Source organism: Canis lupus, chromosome 29 (genome assembly GCF_011100685.1).
Source record: "Canis lupus familiaris isolate Mischka breed German Shepherd chromosome 29, alternate assembly UU_Cfam_GSD_1.0, whole genome shotgun sequence".
Taxonomy (NCBI): domain Eukaryota; kingdom Metazoa; phylum Chordata; class Mammalia; order Carnivora; family Canidae; genus Canis; species Canis lupus.
Window position 1 is genome coordinate 19,374,299 of NC_049250.1, and position 25,292 is coordinate 19,399,590.

The window sequence follows — 25,292 nt, forward strand, 5'->3', positions numbered from 1 at the left end:
AATGGCTCCCACAACGAATGCACAAAGCCATGGAGGAAACTAAGCATTTATCCAGCACAGATGTGTGCACACACCACCCGCCCTCCCCTGCCCCAGTAACTACTCCTGTATCTTGGGCCACTGTGACCCTTTAGTTTAGCTGTGCAGGAGGGGTGGCTGAGTGAGAAATGGAAATCAATTGCCCTGCTTTACACCTATGGAGTGCTCAAGGCAAGGTTCTAAAAATAACCACTTTGTGCTCTAGTCCATGAGTCATGCTGTTATTTCCGTAGCTCTTTGCCTCCCTCCGCCTCTCACCCAAAAGTTTTGGATGCCTTAGAAAACTCTGCTATCCATCAGAAGAGATCTCAGAGACAAACTAATTTCAATCCAACACACTTTATTCTTTTTTTTTTCTTAATTTTCAATGATCAAGTATTCAAGATGTTGTAAACCAAGGTTTATTAGTACATTGGCGATAGATTTCATCAAACACAAGGAAATTAAACATCTTTTAAATTACCCTAAGAGTTTTCCAAATAAATATTCATTGTAAAAATCACAAAATCAAACTCCTTTATGCAACAACTCAAAACGGCCTTTCATTACCGACACACTTTCACACAAAACACACACACCGAACACACACTCCACCAGGATCCTAATGCCAGTTTGACACAGTATTACATCTCCTTTAACTAAAGAGTTAGAGGCTGACCTGCCTATTTCGTGCTTCTAAATTAACATTTGGGGTTTGGGGCAGAGGTATGTATTTCAAGAAAAATGCCCACTATAAAGTCTTATCAATTATTCTTATTTTTCATTTCTAGATACAAAATTTAAACACCTTATGTTCATCCCTTTGGTTTAATACGTCCCTGCAATTACTTTAGTTTTGGATATTTTCTCCTCTGATTTTAATATGTAATAGAATACCAGAAAAAGACAACACCTCCCAAACCCCAATTATTAAAAACACCTTATAAGGGTGTCAGGTTTTTGGAGAATAAATAAGAAAAGATTATGTGAAATATCCCCCCCCCTTGAAATTATTTTTAGCATCTGATTATTCTTGCTAAAAGAAATATCAAAAACGCTGAGCTTTCCATAGAAAAGGTATGCCCCCTTAGGGTCTTCATCTTTGCAGCGGAAAGTTCATGGATTAACTGGTCACAAGAGTAATGAGTGCTTGTTTTCTGGGAAGTTCTCTAGATCTCCAAAAGCAAAGCACATGCAGTCCTTTATCAGTGAAACACTGTAAATTCAGTGGCGCATTTTTGTGGTGACATGCATCATCAAATACTTTTAGCACCGAGGCATTTTTTTGTTTTATGTTGCACAAGCAAATACCCAAGGAGGGTTTTCATCATATTTGACCCTTCTTAGGGCCGAGTAAAAATGAAGTGTTTAAAATAACCTGTTCAAACATACACAGATCTGATTCCAATGAAGCAAGAAGTCTGCAACAGACACAGCCAGCAGCATCCAGGAAGATGAGGAAAAGAGAGAAAACAAAAAAGATAAAGTGCACAGGCTACAACCTTCGCCTGCCAGCCATGGCATGCTCTTCCATATCAGGAAAGAGGAACTACAAATAATGTGTAGAGGCTACCTAGTGGTCTGTAGAACAGAATTAGCAAACCTGTAGTCTAGGCAATTCTGGGATCATACAGTGTTTTGGTATCTATCTGCTACTAGATACTCTAGAATACTCCATATGCACCTATTTAGTGATGGTTATACTCATGTTTCTGTGCCATTTAAGAAGTTTGAAGTCCACACACATTAAAAGTATAATTGGTTACCCCCTGGACTTGGGCTTTCCTACTGCTCCTGGGCACACTGGAGAATTTCCACAAATGCTTCAGGTCCATGCTTCAAATACTACACAGCTGCTCTTTGGTTGATGCAAAACAGTCCCCAAAAAGAAACTTTCTGGCTCCCAAGTCCACCAAAGAATGCAAACAGGAATTGCAGACGGAGGAAGAATTTTCCTGGTAGTTGGTGAAAATGCAAGACTGCCACTACTTCCTCCTCCTCTGATGGCTGCACTTCCAAGAGCAGGCTCCCAGCTACTGACGGTAACAATCCAGCCAGTTGTTTGGTGTGGAGCATGTAACATTTTGTATATGTTCATTTAACATGTAACACTTTGTATATGTTCATTTCAAACTTTTATTAGGAAACTTTAAACCCATAGTCACTAAAAATTAATGGAAATGTTAACATTCTGAAAGAGGCAGAAAAGAAAAAGAAAGAACACACTTAAAATCCCCAAAGCTCAGATTCAATAAATCTGAACCACATTTCCTCATGATTCATTTCAGAAGTTCTGAGACTCAATGCTAACATCAAAATTGATTTGTTCTATATTAAATATGAACTATAAATAAATACTTGAGGTATGTTATGATAATTTTGAATATAACACTTAGCTAAATAAATGTAAATTTACCTTGAAAATCTAAACATTAAATTTTGATGCTTCCTGCAGATTTTTTTCTATTCTACACAAAGGAATAATAACTTCTCTACTCTTCAGGAACAGTAACACATCAACAAATGAAATGCTATACCTTACTAAATTATAATCACACTTGTCTTTGTTAACCTAAACCATTATAGGCATTTATATAGAGTAAGAAACGAGTGATGGAGATAGAAACCTGAACCCTGATTTGGCCACTCTGCATAATCCTAAATAAATCTCTTTATCTCTGTGAGCCTGTTTTCATGATCTCTTAAAAAAAAAAAACGATAAAAATAGTTATCTTGCAGGTTAACAGTATTAAAATAAATGATGTATATTAAGTACTTGACAAAATTCTGAATCAACACTCCACAAGAGCTAATTTATTTCTTCTCTGCTCCTCTTTATTCCCCCCCTCACCTCAGTTCTGAATGACTTCTGAATGTTTTCAAGAATTAAATCTCCTTGCAAAGGATAAGGATCTCATACTAATGAAGATAACAAAAAATGTGCTCCAACCACCCACCTCTCCCTGGGGAGTTTCTAAATTAATAGGCTAGACTCGTGGATATTATATTTGCATATTAAAGCCAAATAATACATTAATCTACAGAGCTGATAAAAAAAAACAAGGTGACCTTTTTCCAAAACGATTAGAAGCCTAAGTTCATAGAAAGTGGGAATTAAACTTATAATAGGGGCTGTGACTATAAAGTAACAAACATAGAAGAACCTCATATCTACAGTTAAATGGTGCCATTTGCCAAATAGTTACTTTAGTTGACTATGTAATATTCCAAGGATGCTAAGAGGACCTGAAGCATTTTGGGGACAATTCTTAATTGGTACATATTCTAAAACCTCAGTCTTCTGTGATTTATACTACTTATTCTACATTAACCAACAACACATTAATGATACACCCGCTATTTATAAGTATCACATACTTGAGGAAGTACAATATTAATATTGTGGTGTACAATTCAGGCCAATTTCTTGGAATTCTGGCCAGTCAACCTAAAGAATCTCATAGAGCAGCAGAGGGTAATTGGTTAAAATAGTACCTGATAGAGAACTGGTCAATGGTTGCTGAACTAGATGGATGAGTGTTCAAAGGACTGTCTAATTATACCCAAAGAGTCAGTCACTTCCTACCTTGGAATTCTGAGAGCAGCTCCTTTTCAAAATATACTACCAAGAAGAGAGAGATTCTAAGAGTGTTGGAACATACAATCTTAGCTTAAAAAAAAAAAAAAAGTGCTAATCCCATCCAAATTCTTTCAATGCAGTTCCTTAGCAATGAGGAAAGAATTAAAAAAATATCACCTCTCCCCAACCTGTATACCTTTAGCTCCAACACAAAAGGAAACTTTCTAAAGGGTCTAAAGGATCAAAGATCTCCCATAGAGAGTAAAAGGGAACCCTAAGGCACCAGAGTAGACACTAAGTTAATCAGCAATATTCTCTGAAGACCTTCAAAATATACCACGCGGAGCCAGGCGGAACAGACACCCAGATAATTAAAGGCAACAGCTTACTTATGACTCAGACAAATGAGAATGGTCAAAGGGAAGCCCTTGTCACCTGAGACCACTGGCTCCGCCCTTTACAGACATCATTCAGTCTAACAGTGCTAACCCTCTCCACAAACTGCATGTACCCAAAAGGGCCATCTGACAATACCGTTCTTCAGTAGAGAGGAAGGCGACCTGGTACCCACAAGCAATCATACAGCTCCACCAGTACCTCCAAGGAGGAAGGGCAAAGAGCCTGAATCATGGGACAGTTCGGTCAATCCCTTCCCCCCGTTGAAGACTGGAAGTCAGCCAAGGAAATCATTTCCCAGATTAGCCCCTACACAAGCATAGGTTCCTTGGCAGAAACCATTCACAATTATATTGGCATTTGGAAGCTAAGGTCCCTCTTAAGTCTGGGTTGCCAAGATTCTTGTTCTGAGCAGCCAGATCCCATGAGTTAACCTGCTATCAGGCCACAGAGCTGTTGGGAAGCATCTACCTTAAGAACCATGTAGAGGGACACCTGGGTGGCTCAGCGGTTGAGCATCTGCCTTCGGCCCAGAGCGTGATCCTAGGGCCCAGGATCGAGTCCCACATCAGGCTCCCTGCATGGAGCCTGCTTCTCCCTCTGCCTGTGTCTCTGGCTCTCTCTCTCTCTCTCTCTCTCTCTCTCTCTCTCTCTCTGTCTCATGAATAAATAAATAAAAAAAAAAAAGAATGAAAGAACCATGTAGAAAGCACTCTGTGTGGTACCTAAGTCAACGTGATGTGCTGGGAGGAACTGACAAGGATTATGGATCATGAACCAAAAGAGCCTTTAGGAACAGAAAAATCCTCTTTCAGAATCGCTGTGGGAAGGCTAACAGATGTAAAATCATTCTAACTCCGATAAAGTAGAATTCAGTACAACAGACAAGTTGATTTTAAATAATTTTCAATCATGACTTAGGATCATACTCTCATAGCTCACAGACCTCCCTCCTCCTGTATGCAAAGTGATTTTCATATCACAGGTATAGCTTTCCTGATTTAATTACTCAACTTCGGGGGGCAGCCACAGCAATTTTCTGTACGTAAAAAAGAAAACAATACAGATCTGCTAGGGTTTCCAGGCATATAACTTAAAATGATCAGATGGGACTCAATCTTACCTCTGTGGAATTTCTTTTTCCAGCTATTGAGTGTCAAGGTTACAACTCTCAACTACCCTTGTGTGGGCCCATAGAGCTAAAAGAATTTCTGCAGCATTTTTTCTTTGGATGAGAAAGCCATCAAGTTTCTCTCCTTATGAGGCATCTCAAATTAAGTTCTAGTCATATTATTTAGCACACTGGTTTTAAAGCCCCTGGCAAAAGAATACTGGAGTTTATCTTCAAACTATCAGATTTACAAGTCAGCAGACTCCTTACCTTATGATGGAGCTGACAGACTAAAAGAGAATGTGTCTTATGAAATAAAGTAGCTGTTCCTTTTATCACACTATCCATGATTCCTTTGAAGCATTTAAAAAATTCTACCTGATTTATGACTCTGCTATGGCTTAAAATGCTATTAACAGTACTTCAGGGAAAGTTTCTTGTCCTCTTTTCAAAACGTATCTGCTTTAGTCTCTTGAAAGAAAAAGTAACATGCTGCACTTACATTTTTCCCAATCAAAATTGCATAGTTGAGGCAAATTCATTTGTGCTTTGTAGCAGAACTCACAGTAGGTGTTCATATCTAAAAACTTGGATTTGTAAATGCAAAGTCATGGTCAAGCTCACCTCTGTTTGGAGTGTATGCTAATGACATGTACCACCATTACACTTCCTGTGATTTTGTTAACCAGGCACCTCTCAGCCTTATACCACACTGGAGCATGAGCATTAAATTAACATAGTGGAAATGGTAACAAATATATCTCAACTCCTCTTTCTTGGAGAGAAGTGGGGGAGAGGGGGTGAAGGCTCCCAGTCTTGTTGAGGTATCCAGCCCTCAATCGATGGTGGCTGTGTATACTGAGTTTTGTTGGTTTGAGGATTTTGTCTTTAGAGGTTAAAAAAAGAAAGAAAGAAAGAAAAGAAGGCACGGGTGTTTCTTAAGTTGCCATATTCAACTCAACCAACAAAACTAAAGTCTTCCATTTTCAAGCTTCAAGAGGGAGGCTACATGGCAGTAGGGCTTTCTTCCAGCCCCGGGTCTGGGGAGGAGCTTATTGCTTCGGGGAAGGGCCCCGGATAGGTCTGTGCTGTGTATTGGATCCCTTTCTGCAGACCAGTCTCTTCATGGAAATCCCCCTGGCTGCTGAAAGCTGGACAAGATCTAGTCCGGGCATACTTATCGGCGTTGTCGGTGTGGCCCACCATCTCGCTCACAGTGCTCAGAGGGAATTCTCTCCACCTCTGCCTCTGCAGCTCGTCCTCCTTGTATTTAATGGAGTACCAGGCCAGAAAAATAAAAATAAAGCCAACAAATTTGAGGCCAGCCGCCAAACCAAAATAGACAAAACGAAATGATGTCACGTTGTACTCCCAGCAAGAGCCTTGCACTCCACATTCCTGTTGCCAGAGCATGCAGGTGGTGTCAATAACTGCTCCAAAGTAAATTGGAGTAGGAATGTATGCTAGAGTTGCAGAGAAAAAGGAAAAGAAAAATATTTAGCTTCTCTTAAAAGAGAAAACAGATTTGTAAATTAGCAAGGTGCTTATTGGCTCTAAAACCAGTTGAGGGCAGTGGTTTTCTTGTGTTACTTGACTGTTTTAAATATGTCACATCTTATCATAATATATTTATTATAAAAATGCTAAGTTATAAATACTTTAAATCTTCTAATTTGCAACCCAGTCAGAATACATTATTGATTTTTAAGATTATAAAAATGTCTATTGCTAAAAATTCAATTAGGCAATCCTTTTAAACTTAAAAAATCAGATTTTGTCATGGAATACTCAAGAGGCACCCTTCATCAACCACTAAAATTCAGTACACTTAGATCCGATGGGTTGGGTTCTAGTCCTTGGGTACAGGAAGAATATGGGGAAAAAACTGCCCCCCATAAGTCAGAAACCACATCAAATGGCAAACTGCATAAAGACATTCGGCACATAGAAATAATTAAGGCATAAAATTCATCTTTGAAGCTTGTGAAACATCTGTGATAAGTAGTAGCTTCATTGTTTGGGCTATGAGATAGACATTTCTTTACTCCCATAAGAAAGAAAGTCTACCCAAGTAGACTTCCTTCACCGTATGTTACTCCCTTTACTGAAATGTTTCCCCATCCCCAAATTGTTCACCTTGCAATTATCTACCCCTCCTTTAAATTCCTCACTCACTCAGGTGCCACTAATATTCCAACTGCATTTTGCAAATCTCCATTGTATCAACTATCACATAGCGTTGAAAGTGTTTACAGGTTTGTCACCCATAGTTCCTTGATGGCAGAGACCATGCTTTTTATTCCTTCCATCCCAAGGACCCATCAGGACAGCCTGTGGATCCTCAATAAGAGTTTATAAAAGGAAGTGATGGGAAGGAATGAGGGAGAAAAGGAGAAAGAAAAGAGAGAAGAGAGGAAGAAAGGGAAGATAGTGGGCTAAGAGCCCAGGTGATATATTTTTAAATATGTTGTATTCATTTAAAATGAGGTATGTTCGCTACAATTAAAATTTAACATTACTAAAAAACTCTATTTGCTTTGGAATTTTAGGAAATGGAAATTGGCTTGTGGGCCCAACTATAGTTTTTCATAATCAACAGAATTTAAGTCAACTTTGAATTAATTAACCTGAAATGTACTCCTTCCACTTATTCCTGACACTGCAACATCCCTCTGTTGACTTACCTTTACCTCCAATTCCATATGAAGTCACCCCAACTCCATGGCATCAAAGATAGGCAGAGCCACGACCCTTTAGTGAAACAAATTTCCTTCCTTGAAAACAACTTTTTAGTTTTCAACAGGAAGTATAAGGAAGCTTCTTAACTAAATCAAAGCATATCAGAATTTCCTTTAACCAGCTGGCTTTGAAAAATGGGACCTTCATTTTTTATGTATATTTCTTTATTGGAGTTCGATTTGCCAACATATAGTATAACACCCAGTGCTCATCCCGTCAAGTGCCCCCATCAGTGCCCATCACCCAGTCACCCCACCCCCATGCCCACCTCCCCTTCCACTATCCCTTGTTCATTTCCCAGAGTTAGGAGTCTCTCATGTTTTGTCACCATCTCTGGTTTTTCCCACTCATTTTCTCTCCTTTCCCCTATAATTTCTTTCACTATTTTTTATATTCCCCATATGAGTGAAACCATATAATGATTGTCCTTCTCCGATTGACTTACTTCACTCAGCATAATACCCTACAGTTCCATCCACGTCAAAGCAAATGGTGGGTATTTGTCATTTCTAATAGCTGAGTAATATTCCATTGTGTATATATACCACATCTTCTTTATCCATTCATCTTTCGATGGACACCGATGAAAGCATCGAGAAACTTCTCACTTTGAGTCAACTGTTTTTAATAGGTGGGTGTCTTTCTTAACTATTTATATTTATTGTTAGGGCTATTTTTTGATTGATTGATTTATGTTTTGTTTCAAGATTTATTTTTAAATAACCTCCATACACAACATGGGGCCCGAACCCACAACCCCAAGATCAAGAGTCCAACTGGGCAGATGAAGCACCCCTGGCTATGTTTTTTTTTCTTTAATCATAGAATTAGACTATAAATACCATTTATGTGTATGTTTGTCCATTCCCGAATCTGATCTGAATATAGCTTTGTTTTCTGTTTTTTTTCACTCAATGTCATCTTGTAAGCCTTTTCTCATTATATCTTTTTCCTTTCCTTTTATTAAGATTATTTATTTATTTATTTATTTATTTATGATAGACACAGGGGGGAGAGAGAGAGAGAGGCAGAGACACAGAAGAGGGAGAAGCAGGCTCCATGCCGGGAGCCCGACGTGGGACTCCATCCCAGGACTCCAGCGTGCCCTGGACCAAAGGCAGGTGCTAAACTGCGGAGCTACCCAGGGATCCCCTAACTTTTTCCTTTTAAAGTCTCATTTGTAGTGGCTGCAAGGTATTCAATCATCCAGATGATGCATAATTAATTCAGTCAATCCTCTATAGTGTTGACCATTTCACTGTTTTCAATGTTTCAACATCAGAAATAATCCCTCAATCAACACCACTGTATATATATTTTTGTATATATGTATATACAAAAGTATATGCATATAAAAGTATATGTGTATATATATGTATATAAAAAGTGTATATACACATATATATTTTGTATAAAGAAAATATTTTCTTTAAAAAAAAAAAGAAAAATGGGACCTTCAAAGTTTTATCAGTACCAAAAAAACAAGCAACCCATTCAATGCAACTAGAAGCCTCTGAGGATCATTGGGAAGTCCCTACTCTGGGCTGAGCCATCAACCACAACATAATAACAAATTGAGAATTCCAAAGAAGATTAATGTTTCAGAGGGTCCGATGATATAATTTTAAAGTGTTTCATCCTCCAAAATGTAAATTAAAAATTTAAGTAAAAAAAAAAAAAAAAAAAAAAAACCCTTTTTTTTGTCCTGTGGACAATGATACTGATTAGTGGGAGAAACAAAGCTGAAGAAAATGAGACTCTTACTTGCAAAAGAAAAACTATACTTGATGATGGGGCAGTCAATTAAAAAAATACATTAAAACTGATCAAGGCAATGGGCTACTTCACATGGTATTTTCCATGCATTGTCCCAAAACGCCACAGAGTAATGTGGTGTTTGTCAAAATCAGAACAACGTTCTTCACATCCTAATGAACTCGCAACATACTGACAGTGCTAATGAGCTTCTCTTGTTATTAAATAAAGGAGACTCCCTATGTATCAATTTGGGGATCTTTCTTTGTTCTTTTCAGAATTTTTAATTTCTTTTCTCAGAAAACTTGATAGGTATACTTTTTGCCCAGCCCCACAAAATTGTTGTAAAGGAGTAAGGAATTAAAATTTTTGCAAATAATATGAGTGCCAATTTCCATCACTTCCATGTTAAAAAGGCATAAGAAGAGCAGCCCGGGTGGCTCGGCGGTTTAGCGCCGCCTTCAGCCCAGGGCGTGATCCTCAGCTCAGGGCATGATCCTGGAGCCCTGGGATCGAGTCCCAGGTCGGGCTCCCTGCATGGAGCCTGCTTCTCCCTCTGCCTGTGTCTCTGCCTCTCTCTCTCTCTCTCTCTCCATGTCTCTCATGAATAAATAAATTTAAAAAAAAGTTTTAAAGGCATAAGCAAACAAAAATGCCAGAATCATAGCCCACTACAATTTCTTGGTTCAATAATTTTTACTGTACCAAAAACTCTCTGGAAGAATTTAGCCCAAGTTTATGCTCATGGTATAAAAGAAACTGTTCTAAAGTCAGTTGTATTCTGTTTCATCAAATGACAGAAGTGGGTAGCTTCTAGTGCAAATCAGAAAATAAAGAAGTTGCGCCCTTGCCATTAACCTTTAAAGTCTACCTACTACTCTACTAATGGTAACAAATGATTGACTTGCCATTTTTAAAGGACAGTGAGAATGTACCATCTATAAAGAGGAACTAAAAGGCATGTGTGGAAATTCAGAAACGTACCAAGTGTTCGCAATAAAACAAACTGCATTCCCAGCGCGAAAGGCCTCTCCTCATCTTCTACTGACCTACAGTGAAGGCAAAAAGAGAAATGTTTTAAAACACTGGCCTCAGGAAATGAATGTTACATCAAGCCTGCTTAGCACGGAGCCGGGGACCAAAGAGCTGTCGTGCCAAAATATTTATTTACTAGAATTTATTAACAACAGCCCAAAGAGACTGTAGATATAGTTAAATTGGTGAATGAGTTCTCAGAAGTGACTCTGATTCACTCTGTTTCTGGGGAAATTCTGGTGGAGGGCCAAAGATTCGTGGTTGAAGGTACAGAAGTAGTTCTGAGCTTCCAAAAAATCAGTTCTGTGAAAAAAATATATATAGTATTTTATCCTAACTACTGCATTCTTTTTTTCTATTTGCTTACACTTTTCAGACAGTAGGTGTGTAGACTGAAAGCTACTCCCATAATTTCTCAAGGAAAAGTGTAGAGGAAAAAAGTTAAAGAAAGAAGTAGAATCAGAAAAAAGTATAAAAAACAAACCAAACATTAGAAAAGGAGTGAATCCCTCCACACCGCCTTGTTTTTTCTTCTTTTCCTAAAACACAGTCTCTAAGTCATTCCCACATGGCAGGAAGATCGGAATCTATTGAATTGTAATTAGTCAAGATGAAAGGGCTCCTTTTCTGAAGGTTTGGGTTAGAAGCCAGCTGGTGATTTGCCATGTTTGAGCACTATAACATGGGCAGCCCTGATCTGGGTTATTTAACATCTCTTGCAGAATTAAAGTTTAAAGAATGAGATTATTAATGATTCATTTTTTTTTAATGATGAAGTACCCTATCCTTTCCGTCCCATACACATTGAGCTGTAGGTATAGCATGTCAACTTCCCAAGGACTGGCACACCTGCCATCTTTTCTGCACCTTCCTTATCTTTTCCTAGCAGTTTGCCTAATGCATAAGAATCTGTTGATAGAGGAATTGAGTGAATCAACCAATAGGCCTTCCCATGGGAGTATGCTGTTAACATACTGATGTTAACATACTGATAACAGTATGCTGTTATCATACTGATGAGGAATGAATTGGCTGGGAAACGTCTAACTCAGCATCCCATGGAAGAGAAGTCAAAATATGTACCATAAGCAACAGAGCCCAACTACCCTGCTAAGCATGACATCCCAGCAGATGTGCCCTCCAGGTGCTCAGCCGTGGGGGGTGCTGAGGAGCCAAAGAGGGGGTACAGGAAGAATAAGAACTAATTCCCTTTCCTCCTCACTATTCATTACCCTGCCTCCCCTGGCTCCCCTAAAGCTGCTGTGGACATGCTCTTCCTTCACCGCACTGTCCGCCTTCTTCCTTTGCCCACTGCAGCCTTTACCGTGAATGCCAACACTCTGATCTGAATGTACCCCTGTAAATGTTTTGAATAGGACTTCCATTAAAGTAACATCTGGATTCTCTTGTAAGCAAAACACCACAAAAGGTATATATAATAAAGCACAGCATGAACAACTGAAAAATTATATCTCCCAGTCTGTCCTTTCCTTGGTTCAACTCCAAAATTTTATATGATAGTAAAATTCATGAAATCAGCATCTTGAACTCCAGGCCCAGCGTGAACTGTCACCGGTCCTAGAAGTACTACCTGCCTACAAGGTTGGAGAGAACATTCTTTGCTGTACAGGAGATTTAGCAACTTCACTAAATGACTTCCTGCCCCATCTGGAGTCAGGCTTTTTGTGGCTAACATGGTGACAGCTTTCAGCTCCGAACTTGAACCCTTTAGGGTGCAGACTTTGGGAACCAAAGGCATCCAAAAGAAGTTTCACTCAACTACAGGACTAGAACCATCTGAATAAAGAAAATTCAAGGGCATGAAGTTACAATATTCTTTTCTTTTCCCTCCCTGACGTGGGAAAACTCTTAAGTTCAACAAGCAAATGTCTGAGCGCTTTCCTGTACAATCAAACTGGCTTTTCTCTCCATTTTACTATATCAGTCTCAGTTTGGAATGCGTACTTGGGCAATTCTGAGTGTGTAACCCACCCAGAAGTGGAGTGCTGTTCTCACCTGAGTGTTACTATGATGGCTGATGGTTGGGCACATGCTGTGATGAAGGTGACGATGAAGAGAAAAATTAAGAACGGGATAAGGGTATTGCAGGCCCGTTTGCACTTCCCAGACACAGCATAGCCATTCTCGTTGAGATACGTTTTAACAATAACCACGCGGAGCTGACCGCGCTGTCCCACTGTAGGGGGAGTGATCACTTGCCGGCTTTGGACACAGGTGCACTCTGTGTAATTCCTTATCTAAGGGAAGACAAAGATTGGTTGTGAGCCAACCTAAAGCACAGGAAAATTAAGACAAAGTTAAAAGCTCTAAAATAACTCTAGTACTTAAATATGCATAATATTTTGCTGAGCAGAATAAGTCAATCAGAGAAAGACAATTACATGGTTTCATTCATGTGTGGAATATAAGAAATAGCGCAGAGGATCATAGGGGAAGGAAAGGGAAGCTGAATGAGAAGAAGTCAGAGAGGGAGACAAACCATGAGAGACTCTTAACTCTGGGAAACAAACTGAGGGTTGCTGGAGGGGAGGTAGGTAGAGGGGATGAGTAACTGGGTGATAGGGCATTAAAGAGGGCAGGTGATGCAACGAGCACTGGGTGTTATATGCAACTGATGAACCACTGATCTCTACCTCTGAAACTGATGATGTTCTATATGTTGGCTAATTGAATTTAAACTTTAAAACATGCATAATATTTAACTGAAAATATATCCTTATTGCTAAGAGTAAGGATCCAAAGTGTGCATCAAACAAAGTCTGCTGGCCAAATCATCTAAACCTAAACTTTTATAAGAAGCTTTCAACACTCAGTTCTATAGCGTTCACATTCCATATGCTCATTTTGGTCACAATTATGTGGTGTTTCCATCACTGTTTAATTCTTGGGTTCCCGGATTAGAGAAGCCCCTCAAAAACAGAAACCAAGCCTTCTGCTTATTTGTGCCCATTGGAGCACCTAGCATAAGCCTGGACACAGTGTAGGACTTAAGGTAATATTTGTTAAATAAATGCAGAGAATTCAGGATGCAGCTGTGATGACTCCAGGGCCAGGACCAGTGAATATATCATTGGCTGTTTCATTTAAAACCAGCTAATTCAAGGAGCTAAAAATGTATTTCAAATAAAAACAATCTTTCTGCCTCTTCTGTTATTTTTACTGACCAGACATCAGCTGAACTCACTGTCATTGTGACCTCTCAGCCACTTAGAGAAGCAGTAGCAACAAATATGAGGATGGGGGGTCATTTGGCCATCTGTGCTCCAGGGACTGCTGGTCTCTTTTCAAGAACGAAGACTGTACATTAAAGGACTCACTCACTCACTTGCAGGGAAGTCCTTAGCCCCCAAGAACAGATCTCATCTCTTTCAACTTGGGCACATGCTGGAGCTCACCCATTATATAATGGGGATCCAGCAACAGGCTTTCTCAATTTATCACCATAGCTTAAAACTCAGAAATCAAATATGGTAACCCCAAAACATACAGTCAACGGTCTAATCCCTGAACACCCACACAATACAAGCCAATGCACCTTAACCTTATTAATTAAAGCAGCCTCCCACAATCTGTTCTTATGCAAAGAATGAAACCAGGCTCAGTAAAGAACTGAGTAGAATATGAAAACCTCCCACAGTATTACAGCCTATTTATAATTCACAGGGAAGGGAATTCTCAAAATAGCCTATTCTTAAACTGACAGAAATATCTTTACTCTGAAAGTTAAAAAAAAAAAAGAAAGAAAAGTTTGAACTGATAGTCTATAAAAAATGGCCATTGCCCATCTTCACAGATTCTGATCAGGAAAGGTACTCTCCTATTCTCTTCCACTGGCACAAAATGTGGTCATTTTGACCTTCAAATGCATCGCAAGCGCCCTAGGAGAGTAAGAAATGAGCGGCCTAGCACTCAACCTTATCACATTTCACTGAGTTGGCACAGAACGTCGTAAAGTGGGAGAGGGCTGATGTGAAACCAATCACTGCATCTACATGCTCCAATCGTCCCTGGAGAAAAATGATAGCATTGCATAATTTTCCTTCCTCTGGGTTTTTGCCAAGATGTATTTCGTAGGTTATCTGAAGTTTCTTGAAAAGAGGGACTGAAGCCACGCAATAGCATATGAGTCCTAACACGTCCTCGTCACAGGATGTTGGATTAACGACAGTACAGGAACTTGTGAAATATACTCACCCCAGTGCTAAGATTACCACTGTTAACACAGCCAGCCAGACAAGGGTTAAAGTATGTAATTCCATCTGATCCACAGACTGGCTCATACTCGTGTATTTTACAACCACAATTAACATTGCAGCTTCCTGTCAGGTTCCTGTGAGGCATGGTGAGAGAAGGTCTAGAGAGAAAAAAGCAGGTCATGAGCAACATTTACTAAAATAAAACTCTAAAGAAAGTTCTCGACGTTAAGTAATTTGTCCATTTTAGAGAAGCTAGTCCCAATAAATCAAAGCTATGGGAGTGTAAAGTAGCTACCCTGGATAATAATCATGACTTTCAAACAAAACATAAAGAAAAATGTTTCAATCTTCTGATACTATAAATTCAATATTTTCACATGAAATTATCTATACTGCTTCAATCCTACCTTCCATCTTGGTGCTACAGATCTGAGCTCAGTAGTTCCAACCCCGATATAACTCCATACTTATTATAGACATTAAGCTCTATGTCTTAACAAATCCAGGCCTCAATTTCTTTAACTATAAAAGAGAGGAAATACTTTTCCAGATCAATAACACCATTAGGAGGGCACAAACAAAATCCACCCATCACAGTTGTCAACACAGTTTCCTTCGAGCAAAAACTTGAATTGTTCTGGAATAAATTATCAAAGAAAGACATGCAACCCTAGAAAATGAATCAGAAGTGATTTTCAAAGATCAGAAATCACATCATTAGTTTGATTCAAACAACCAGAGAAGAAAAACTCAGTCCTTCCTTCAGAATGCCCAGATGCGGATTCACAAAGTGGTGGATTTTGTTTTCTCATAAGATCCTGATGTATGGGTGGCGTAGTCGGTTAAGGGTCTGACTTTTGGTTCAGCTCAGGTCATGATCTCAGGGTTGTGAGATGGAGCTCAGCATCTGGTTCCATGCTCAGTGGGGAGTCTGCTTAAAGCTCTCTCTCCTTCTTCCTCTGCTCCTTCCCCCATACTCTCCCTCTCTTAAATAAGTAAATGTTTGATTCAAAGAAATGATACAATATGGAAAACTCTAATATAATCGATTCAGGCAACAGAAATAAAAGGGAGAAAAAGGAAATAAGGATATAGACCTGAGGAGAGAATATTGTGGAAGGGCAGAGGCAGGCAGGTACCTGGGAGGGACTCATAGAAGCCATAGAAGAAATGAAAGAGGCCCTGTAGTGACCTCTTCCTTCCTTGGTTTCTGTAACCACCATTTTTGTCACTGATGAAATACTGCTCCTAAAGCCACAGGAGTTAGTAACAGCTGATCCATCATTCAACTGTCCATCTATTCATCATCCATCCATTCAACAATAGTTTGGAATGTTTGTTATGTGCCAGAACCTATCTTTTAAATGTCTGTGTTGAGTATTCACCTCTCCAGTAGCATAGCTCATTCTAACTTTATGTGTTAATCTATAAACATAAAGCATTATTTGTTCAAAGGTCTCTTTGCTGTGTCCTCTTTCACACTTTGATAACTGAGTTCTCAAATTTTAATCAAAGGAACAAATTCATAGCAGTATTTAAACCTTATCAAGAAAGGCTTCTAAAAAAAAAAAAAAAAGAAAGGCTTCTAAGGAGGCAAAAGTGAAATAACCTCTGTTCTTTATGTCACTGTACAGAAGTGTCATAGAACTTTGATAATTGTGCCAACAAACTCTTGGATTCATATCATTTTGTTGTATACTTCTAAAAATGTGATTCTTGGGACACCCAGGTAACTCAGCAGTTAAGCACCTGCCTTCAGCCCAGGACGTGATCCTGGAGATCCGGGATTGAGCCCCATGTCAGGCTCCCTGCATGGAGCCTGCTTCTCTGTCTGCTTATGTCTCTGCCTTTCTCTCACTCTGTGTCTCTCATGAATAAATAAATTAAAATCTTTAAAAAATAAAAATTTTAAAAATTAAAAAAAAATGTGATTCTAGACCAGTAATTCTCCATAGGGACAATTTTGTTCCATAGGGGACATTTTTGTTTGTCACAACTAAGAGGGTGCTACTGGCCTCTAGTGGGTAGGGCCAGGGATGCTTCTACATCCTACAGTACAGAGAACAACCCCGCACCACCCCTATCTGCAACAACTCCTATGACTACATTTGTGCATGCATGCACAATTTAAACCCCCACATGACCCTCATCACCCAAGTCTTAGTGTTCTTGAGGGTTAGGGTGAGAATACCTAGTCTAGACCTACTACTACATTCCACAAATGATGAAATGGAGGTTCAGGGAGGCCAAAAGATTCACTATAATGCTAATTAGCGCTGTTTTAAGTGGTACCATATGAAAAGCGTTCTGGGTCCATTACCATTCTCTTCACTAGTTCTTCAAGAGCAACATTGGAAGCCATGACCAAACAAAAGAGGTTTTATATGTCTGCATGCTTAATCACTAAAAATGACAGGCTCCAAATCCATACAATATAGTTATTATTATTGCTACTAAGAAGCTACAAAGAATTTCTTATTAAGAGCCTGATTCAGTTCATTTATGACCACCACAAGATTCCAAACACCTCTCCTTTATGGGCATGTCCACTCAAGAGAAAGGAATCTAGAGAGAATATAAACAGATGCTCAAAACCCACTGATGACAGGAAGCAAAAGCTTTCCTGAGTTCCAGAAACAGAGGCACTGTTCCAGGTTACTGTTGGGTATGTTTGTTTTTCTCATGAGAACATGGTGTCTGAAACAAAGAGATGATACAATAAAGCTCTAAGAAAATCAAAACAGGCAACAAATATAAATAGCAGTGAAAAGAAGTGGGCTTTCACAAGGGTCATTAGGGGAAGGCCACAGTGGCACAAAAAAGGAAAGATACCCATGGTCAATGCTTTACACTGTGCTGAGTTTAAAAAAGAAATAAATTTTAAAGAATAATAATGTCTTGTTTGACAATCACTCACTTTTCAGACAACAGGCTGGGTTATTAGCAGTGAAAAAGTGTTGAAATTTGAATAACACTAAGCAACCTCTCATTAGCGTGAAGTGAATCCACCATGGGGGTACAAAATGCACATGGGCTGCAGGGCATCCTACACTTACATTGTGCAAAGGGTCTGTGCATCACACTTCCAATAAACGAAAGCATTTCTGACAAGTTTGCTTCACAAGTAAGATGTTCCTATTAGCTCAGAGGCAAGGTATGAAATGACGTGTCCCACAATCATTGAGGCTTCAAGAAAACCAGCCGCAGAGAGACCAAATGAACAAGAAAAGGGAAAAGGAGCAAGCTTTCCACCCAATCCTTATTAAATCAATTGCTTCAGGATCAATGCTTATTTAAAGCAACATATAATCATAAAACATATCATGGTTTAACATAAGTAATAACGTCCACCATGGAGCCATTACAGCTGAGTAAGCAAGGACACAATCAAATGTCTCTCTCTGTCTCTCTCTCTTGCTTGTGGGCACCTAAGTATGTCAAATCACCCGACCCCAAGACCTAAAGAATAGTTAGACTTCCCCATCTGACATACTTTTGCAGGCCGCCATAAATCAAAGAGGAGCCCCCTTAACCATCTTTCTGCCTCCCCTTACATGTCTCCCTATTAAGAAACATGACAAGTGAGCATCTATGCATCTTACGCACAAGTCACATGCATTAAAAGAATATGATTCATGTAGAAAATACCTTTTTAGTAAAACGTACTAATCAACTAGAAAAAACTGATATCTTTCTCATAATATCTTAATAGTTATCAATTTATCTCAACTTCAAGAAGACTTCGATTAGAATGTTTCTTTTTGATTCTGCTTAAATTTTTGGCTTCGTATTAAAATGCTTCCCTGGCTATATATAGCTGTGCAACTTCAGGTTTATAATTATTATTATCATCATAATCAACGTTATCATTTAAAACTAACATTTACGGAGCCCTATTTTTACTCTAGGAATTGTGCACCAAGATCTCTATATAAATTACCTCATTTCTTCCTCACGAGAATTAAAATTATTATGACTGTGTCTTCATTTTTTAGATGAGGAAATTGAAGATATGAGAGGATAGATACTGTTGAAGTTCACAGAGCTAGTGAGGATCAAAGACGGATTCAAACCTAGTTATCTCTGTGTCCGTAGTGTACACCCTTAAACCCCTAAACTTGTGGGGAAGCTTTGCATAACAGGCTGGATTTTTGCTTTCACTAGCACCAGTCTTCTGGGTGCTTCATCCTGCTTTATTCTTCTTCTTCATCTAATGCAGTTTTTCCAGCACTCACCCTTCACCGTGACTGAGCATTAAAGTCAGGAAGAACAGAACAGGTTTAATTCCATATTGACAATTCACAAGTGTGGTAACCCAATCTAAAGAGATTTCACACTTGTAAAATCAAGATCATACTGTCTCTATCACATGGCTGTTGAGAGGATTAGGTGAGTAAATGTATATCCAGTGTCCAGCATTGGTCCTCAAACATAATAGGCACGAAGATATTGGTGTGCTCTCTTTATCTACGCATGAAAGAAGTATTAATGAATTAAAGTAATACTCACAAGGGCAAAGATCACAAACAGCCTTAGTGATGTTTTTCTTTTCAGAAAGAAACAAGTCATTCTCTAATTTACTCCTACAGATACTTCTGGAAAAAGAACTAAACTGGGATCTAGGTTTAGGGCTATGATTTTGTATGACCATGGGCCAAATCTAACAGTCTATGGCTATTAATGTCCTTCTTGCCTGCATGAGGATGGCAAGTGTAATCAAGGAATCATAATATGACATAATATATATAATAGCATAGGTTTTACTAAAGGACTATATTCATGGAAGTTATAATTACTATATCCAATCATTATTTTTATTGTTAAAGTTTCCTTTAGCTTTATAGTTTACAAATTCACATCAGGTATAACTTGAAACTTACATATAACGACCTAAAACTTACACAAAATATTTTTTTCTTTTTTCTTTTTTTTTTTTTTTGAGTAAACTCTACCTCAACATGCAACCAGAACTCACAACCCCAAGATCAAGAGTCACATGCTCCACCAACTGAGCCAGCTAGGTGCTAAACTATCTCTTTAATCCAAAATCTTTTTATTTTTTTATTTTTATTTTTTTAAAGATTTTATTATTTATTAATGAGAGAGAGAGGTAGACACACAGGCAGAGGGAGAAGCAGGCTCTATGCAGGGAGCCCGACGTGGGACTCGATCCTGGGTCTCCAGGATCAGGCCCTGGGCTGAAGGCAGCACTAAACCGCTGAGCCACCCGGGCTGCCCTCCAAAATCTTTTTTAAAAAATTATTATTATTGAAGGATAGTTAACATAAGATGTTATATTAATTTCAGATGTACAGCATAGTGATTTGACAATTATATACATTATTCAACACTTACCATGATAAGTGTTGTCACTGTCACCATATGACATTATTACAGTATTATTGACTATATTTCTTATGCTATAATTTTCATCTCCATGACTCAATTTATAGCTGGAAGTTTGTACCTCTTAATCTTCTTCACCTATTTTTAATAAAATGATGTGTCCCTTATACTGGGTTTTGAAATATCTTTATTTATTATTAATGTAATACATACTCACTGTACAAATTTTGGAAAATACAAAAGGACTGAAAAATTAAATTAAACTCACATACCCAAGAGTATCCATCATATTATGCTTTTAGTATATTACTTTCTAGTCTTTGTTCAATATGCATATAAATTAACATTAATAACATTGTTATCAAGATTTTCACTTCCTTTTTTTTAAGAGCAAGCGAGCATATATACATGGGGTAGAACAGAGGGAGAAGGAGACAGAGAACCTCAAGCAGGCCCCACACTCAGTAGCACTGAGCCTGATATGGGGATCCATCTCACAACCCTAAGATCATGACCTGAGGCAAAACCAAGAGTTGGATGCTCAACCAACAAGACACCCAGGCACCCATTACTGAGATTTTATAAAGAGTTCTATTATTCCTGCTAGCATTACATGATGAACATTTTTTATTGACTATGTTAGTATGAGGTTATAGAATGGTAAATTTGGTCCTAAGTTTAGTAATATTCATAGGTTCTTTGAAATAAAAAGGCTTATTATATTTAAACAGGTATTATGTAGTTTTGTAGGTTTCATGTTGTTTAGATCTCCATCACAAAATTTAAAACTCATTGGAAAGAAAACCTGCTTATATTTCACAACTCCTTGATCCTCCTAAAATGAAATAAAGCAAATTCTGTTTGTGTCACCCAAACAGAGCCAAAAATAGATCATATACATATAGCTAGAAATGAATTGTAAGCCTATTAATAAAGGTAACCAGGATAATCCAGAGACACAGAGACACACATACCTAACATCTTTCATAAACTATTTGTTCTCTACTTTTCAGGAATTTCTTTTAAAATTAGTAATATAATAAATAAAAGATCTTGGATGGCATCAAAAGCTTTAAACAATGGGATAAAAATTCAGTAGGTGAAGCTGTCTGTGAGACACAGATGAGGAAATGAATGGTTTCATTAGAGAATTTAGAAACGATGTGACCAGAAATGCTAGTTACCCAGAGGACTGGTAGTAGAGTACTGTCTAAATACACCATGGGGCAGAAGCAGAGGTAGTGTAATGCATTTTGGGAAAGTTGCTGCAAAAGTCTGAATAAGCAGGCTATATTCAATTTCTGTAGTCTTAGCACTTTGGGTCAATAAAACTATATTGAGAGAAGTAACTTAAGGGAAAAATCCCAACCTCTGAGATTTTGGACTTGTTCGAACTTGGTGGATCACTCCATCCAACAATCACTGCCAAACACAGAAAACTGAGAAAATGCTTCGTCCTCACTTCACAGCTCAAGAAATCATCCCTGGAAAAGTTCTGGCCCAGTAATTCAAGTCAGAAGTAATTCAACCAGAAGATGATATAATAGATCTTGGTTTTAAGCTCAAAGAGATGACATTTGATAAATGAAAGATAATAAAGCTCGCATTATTAAATGATTTATCAAGACTCAGTACTGTTGAACAATTCTGTACATGGACATCAGATTTAACCCCATTTTTAAAAATTACTTGAAGAAAAGGTAAAGAGCAAAGAATCACATTATGTAATGTGTTTATATAAAGTATTATTTAAGCCACAGACTTGACAGTAAATCCTGACTCTTAGGCTACAAGATGATTTTGACATACCTGTGTGAAATACAGACACATAGGGGAAGCAAAACACATTTCCTAATTACAGCTACAGGGAGGGACCAGGGTGGCTCAGTTGGTTAAACATCCAACTCTTGATTTGGCTCAGCTCATGATCATCTCAGGGTTGTGAGATCAAGTCCTGCATCAGACTCTGCACTGGATGTGGAGCCTGCTTGAGATTCTCTCTCTCCCTCTGCCCCTCTAACTGCACCCCCACCCCAAAAAAGAAACAAACAAACAAACAAAAAATGCTACAGGTTAATAGTGGGTACTGGGAATGTAATTCCTTGAGTTGGGAATGGGCCAGGATATTAACCAGAGTGCCTAGGATCTTTCATTATGAAAAATCCTCAAATCCTCAAATCTGAATTTCTATTTTTTCAATTTTATTTTATTGTGATTAGAACACTTAACATGAGATCTACCCTCTTACCAAATTTTAAGTGTACAATATAGGTACACTGGTGTACAGCAGATCCCTAGAGCTTATTCATCTTGGATGGCTGATGCTTGATGTCCATTGATTAGTAACTCCCCATTTCCCATTTCCTTAAGCCACCATTCTGCCTTAATTATTTTAGATACCTCATATAAATGGAATCATTCCATATCTGTCATTCTGTAACTAGCTTATTTCACATAGCATGATGTCCTCAGGGTTCATACATTTTACCACATATTGCAAAATTTCTTTCTTTTTTAAGGCTGCATCATATTCCATTGTGTGTGTGTGTGTGTGTGTGTGTGTGTGTATACCACATTTTCTTTATCCATTCATCTGTTGGTGGATGCTTAGTTTGTTTCCATATCTCAGCTGTCAAATCTGAATTTTCTAGGGGAACCATTAATAGCATGTCAGGTTCATCCTGCAAAAAGACTGTGACTCCATCTTGGCTCAAGAGGAAAAGTTCATCTTTCTAAAATATCCCAAACCCATTATCAGCTATTCAGGTGCCTCTTGAGCCCTTGATACTAACTCAAAGATCAATCATCATGAAGATTCACCCTACTGTTGAACCTAGAGCTTCTTATACAAAAGAAGGTGGCTTATATACTGTGCTTGCTATTTTGTGTTTTTTTTTAATCTTCTTTCAGAATATTTTAATAATGAAAAGCACTGCATTCAGAATCAGAGCAACCTGGGTTCAAATTCTACTTCTAGCCTTTTCTGACTATGTGACTCAGCAAGTTATTTAATCCTTCTGAGTTTCTTTCTCTTATTTCAAATGACAAAAAGTACCATTTTAAATAGTGAGGTATAAATTGCTTAATACATATGGGTTTCATCCTATTTTATCCTTCCTATAATTCTAAGAGATTAGTGCTGTTATTAACCCATCTTACTGATAAGGGAACTGAGTCATGGAGGGTAAGGAAGGTGCCAAGTACTTTATTCAGTCCTCACAGCAGCTCAACAAGACAGTATCTATCAGTGTCTTCACCTTAAAGGTGTGGATACCGAGCACAGAAAGATTAACTAATTTGCCCATACTCACAGCTAGTATGTGGCAAGGCCATGGTGAGAATCCAGACCAGCTGACCTGAGAGCCACAGAGTAAAAGCAGTGGGTGTGTAGAACACAGCATGATGCCAGCTGCACCAAATATGAGGAAATGTGCATTACTGCCAGAAAAAGATGTGCTCTCCATGGTTCTCTTGGTAAGGAGGTGGTTTGTGCACTCTAGTGTGTATCTACATGAAATGCAAAATGTAAAACAGCACCTGAGTTTGGTTTTCAGAAAGAACACAAACTCTGAAATAGAAAATCTGGGTTTTATTTGGTTCTACTCCTTATTAATTGATGACTTTGGGCAAATCACTTCATCCCTAAGCCCAGTTTCTTTAACTAAAATATGTGGGTAATAATACACACAGTAATGTTGTAAGCATTATATATAAAAGATACACACAAACAAGTGCCAATTACCATACCTGAGCTAAACAGATGCCTAACAAAGACTCGCCTCTTCACTGCCATTCCCTTCATCTCTCTCTTTATTGGCTTTAAAGGAGAAAAAAAATCCCATATGCAAGCCTCAAAATCATAAAAAACAGATAATAGTTATTACTTAACAGGCCAACTCATACTTGTGAGCAGGTTGTACACTGCACAAAAGCACAAGCCAAAGGAGTGAAGAGAGGCTGAAATGTAGCCCTCACCCTACTTGGAGGAAGGGTCCCCTTGTTCTTCACAGAAACTGAACTGCTATTCTAAAAGTGCCAAGCCTGTGCAGTTGCATCACCCAAAAGTGTTTATACCAATTCAATTTTAGTATACTATCAATATTGGTATATTTTCTTCCTAGAAGTATTTGGGAAGCCAGAGGAATTCTCCAAGGAAACTAGGGTTTTTATTTTGCTAATTTAAAAACTTTGATAAAGTCAGGTTGCAAAGACTGGAATGAATGGATACTTGAAGTAGCCTCTAGCATGCCTAACCAAGTTTTTCCTTATTGAATACAATTAAATGAGAAGTGTACCATAAATCATGGATTTAGATAGGTAAGTTTATTTTCATCAAGTTCCTCCAATTCAGCATCACTAGATGAATAACATCCCTGCACAGAGGTAGATGTCAGACATTCATTTATCCTTTAAAGAAGAAAAGGGGGAGGCTCAGTGGTTGAGTGTCTGCCTTTGGCTCAGGGTGTGATCCTGGGTGAGGAGATCGAGTCCCACATTCGGCTCCTTGTGGGGAGCCTGCTTCTCCCTCTGCCTGTGTCTCTGCCTCTCTCTCTCTCTCTCTCTCTCTCTCTCTCTCTGTCTCTCATGAATAAATAAATAAAATAAATAAAGAAGAAAAGCTTTGTATGATCTAGAAGAGAAGGGAGAAGAGACAAGAAACTAACTTTTTCAACACCTATTTTATGCTGGACTCTATGCTAGGAAATATCAGGAAACTTCCTCAATACAATCCTCAAAAAAATCAAAACTACAAACATTTGTTTAAGAAATTGGAATGCTTCAAAACTGGAGGTTGAAGATGGAGGAAAGCGACACTGACTTGTCATTTTTTACCCTTCTGCAGTATCTTAATTTTTCAGCTACATGTATTTTACTTTAATTATGCTTGTAACCAGGTGTGACTGACATTATTACCAATTTAAAAATGAGGAGACCAATACTCAAAAATATTAGGTAATTTTCTTGCATGGTCACACAGGTAGAAAACTGCCCCCCTCTACTACTTTTCTCTGAAAATAAAATCATCTTTGACAAAGGAGTTTGGGGGGAGACAGGCGAGGAGGTTAAGAAGTTCCTTCTTGGAACCTCTGTTTTC

General features: G+C 38.4%; 1 protein-coding gene across 3 annotated transcripts in view; it reads right to left on the reverse strand.

The window, feature by feature from the left end:
- Positions 1-359: 359 nt before the first annotated feature.
- SLCO5A1 (solute carrier organic anion transporter family member 5A1) overlaps positions 360-25,292 on the reverse strand; it is a 139,003-nt gene continuing 114,070 nt past the window's right edge. For 2 of the 3 annotated variants that reach the window (XM_038579476.1, XM_038579475.1), the window contains 4 exons: positions 14,850-15,009; positions 12,651-12,892; positions 10,584-10,648; positions 360-6,568 (listed from right to left, as the gene is read on the reverse strand). In XM_038579476.1, the coding sequence (XP_038435404.1) occupies positions 6,111-6,568; positions 10,584-10,648; positions 12,651-12,892; positions 14,850-15,009 (925 nt within the window). In that variant the 3' untranslated portion in view covers positions 360-6,110. Of the gene's footprint in view, positions 6,569-7,789; positions 7,857-10,583; positions 10,649-12,650; positions 12,893-14,849; positions 15,010-25,292 lie in introns of all 3 variants that reach the window. The other variant, XM_038579477.1, reaches the window with a different exon arrangement.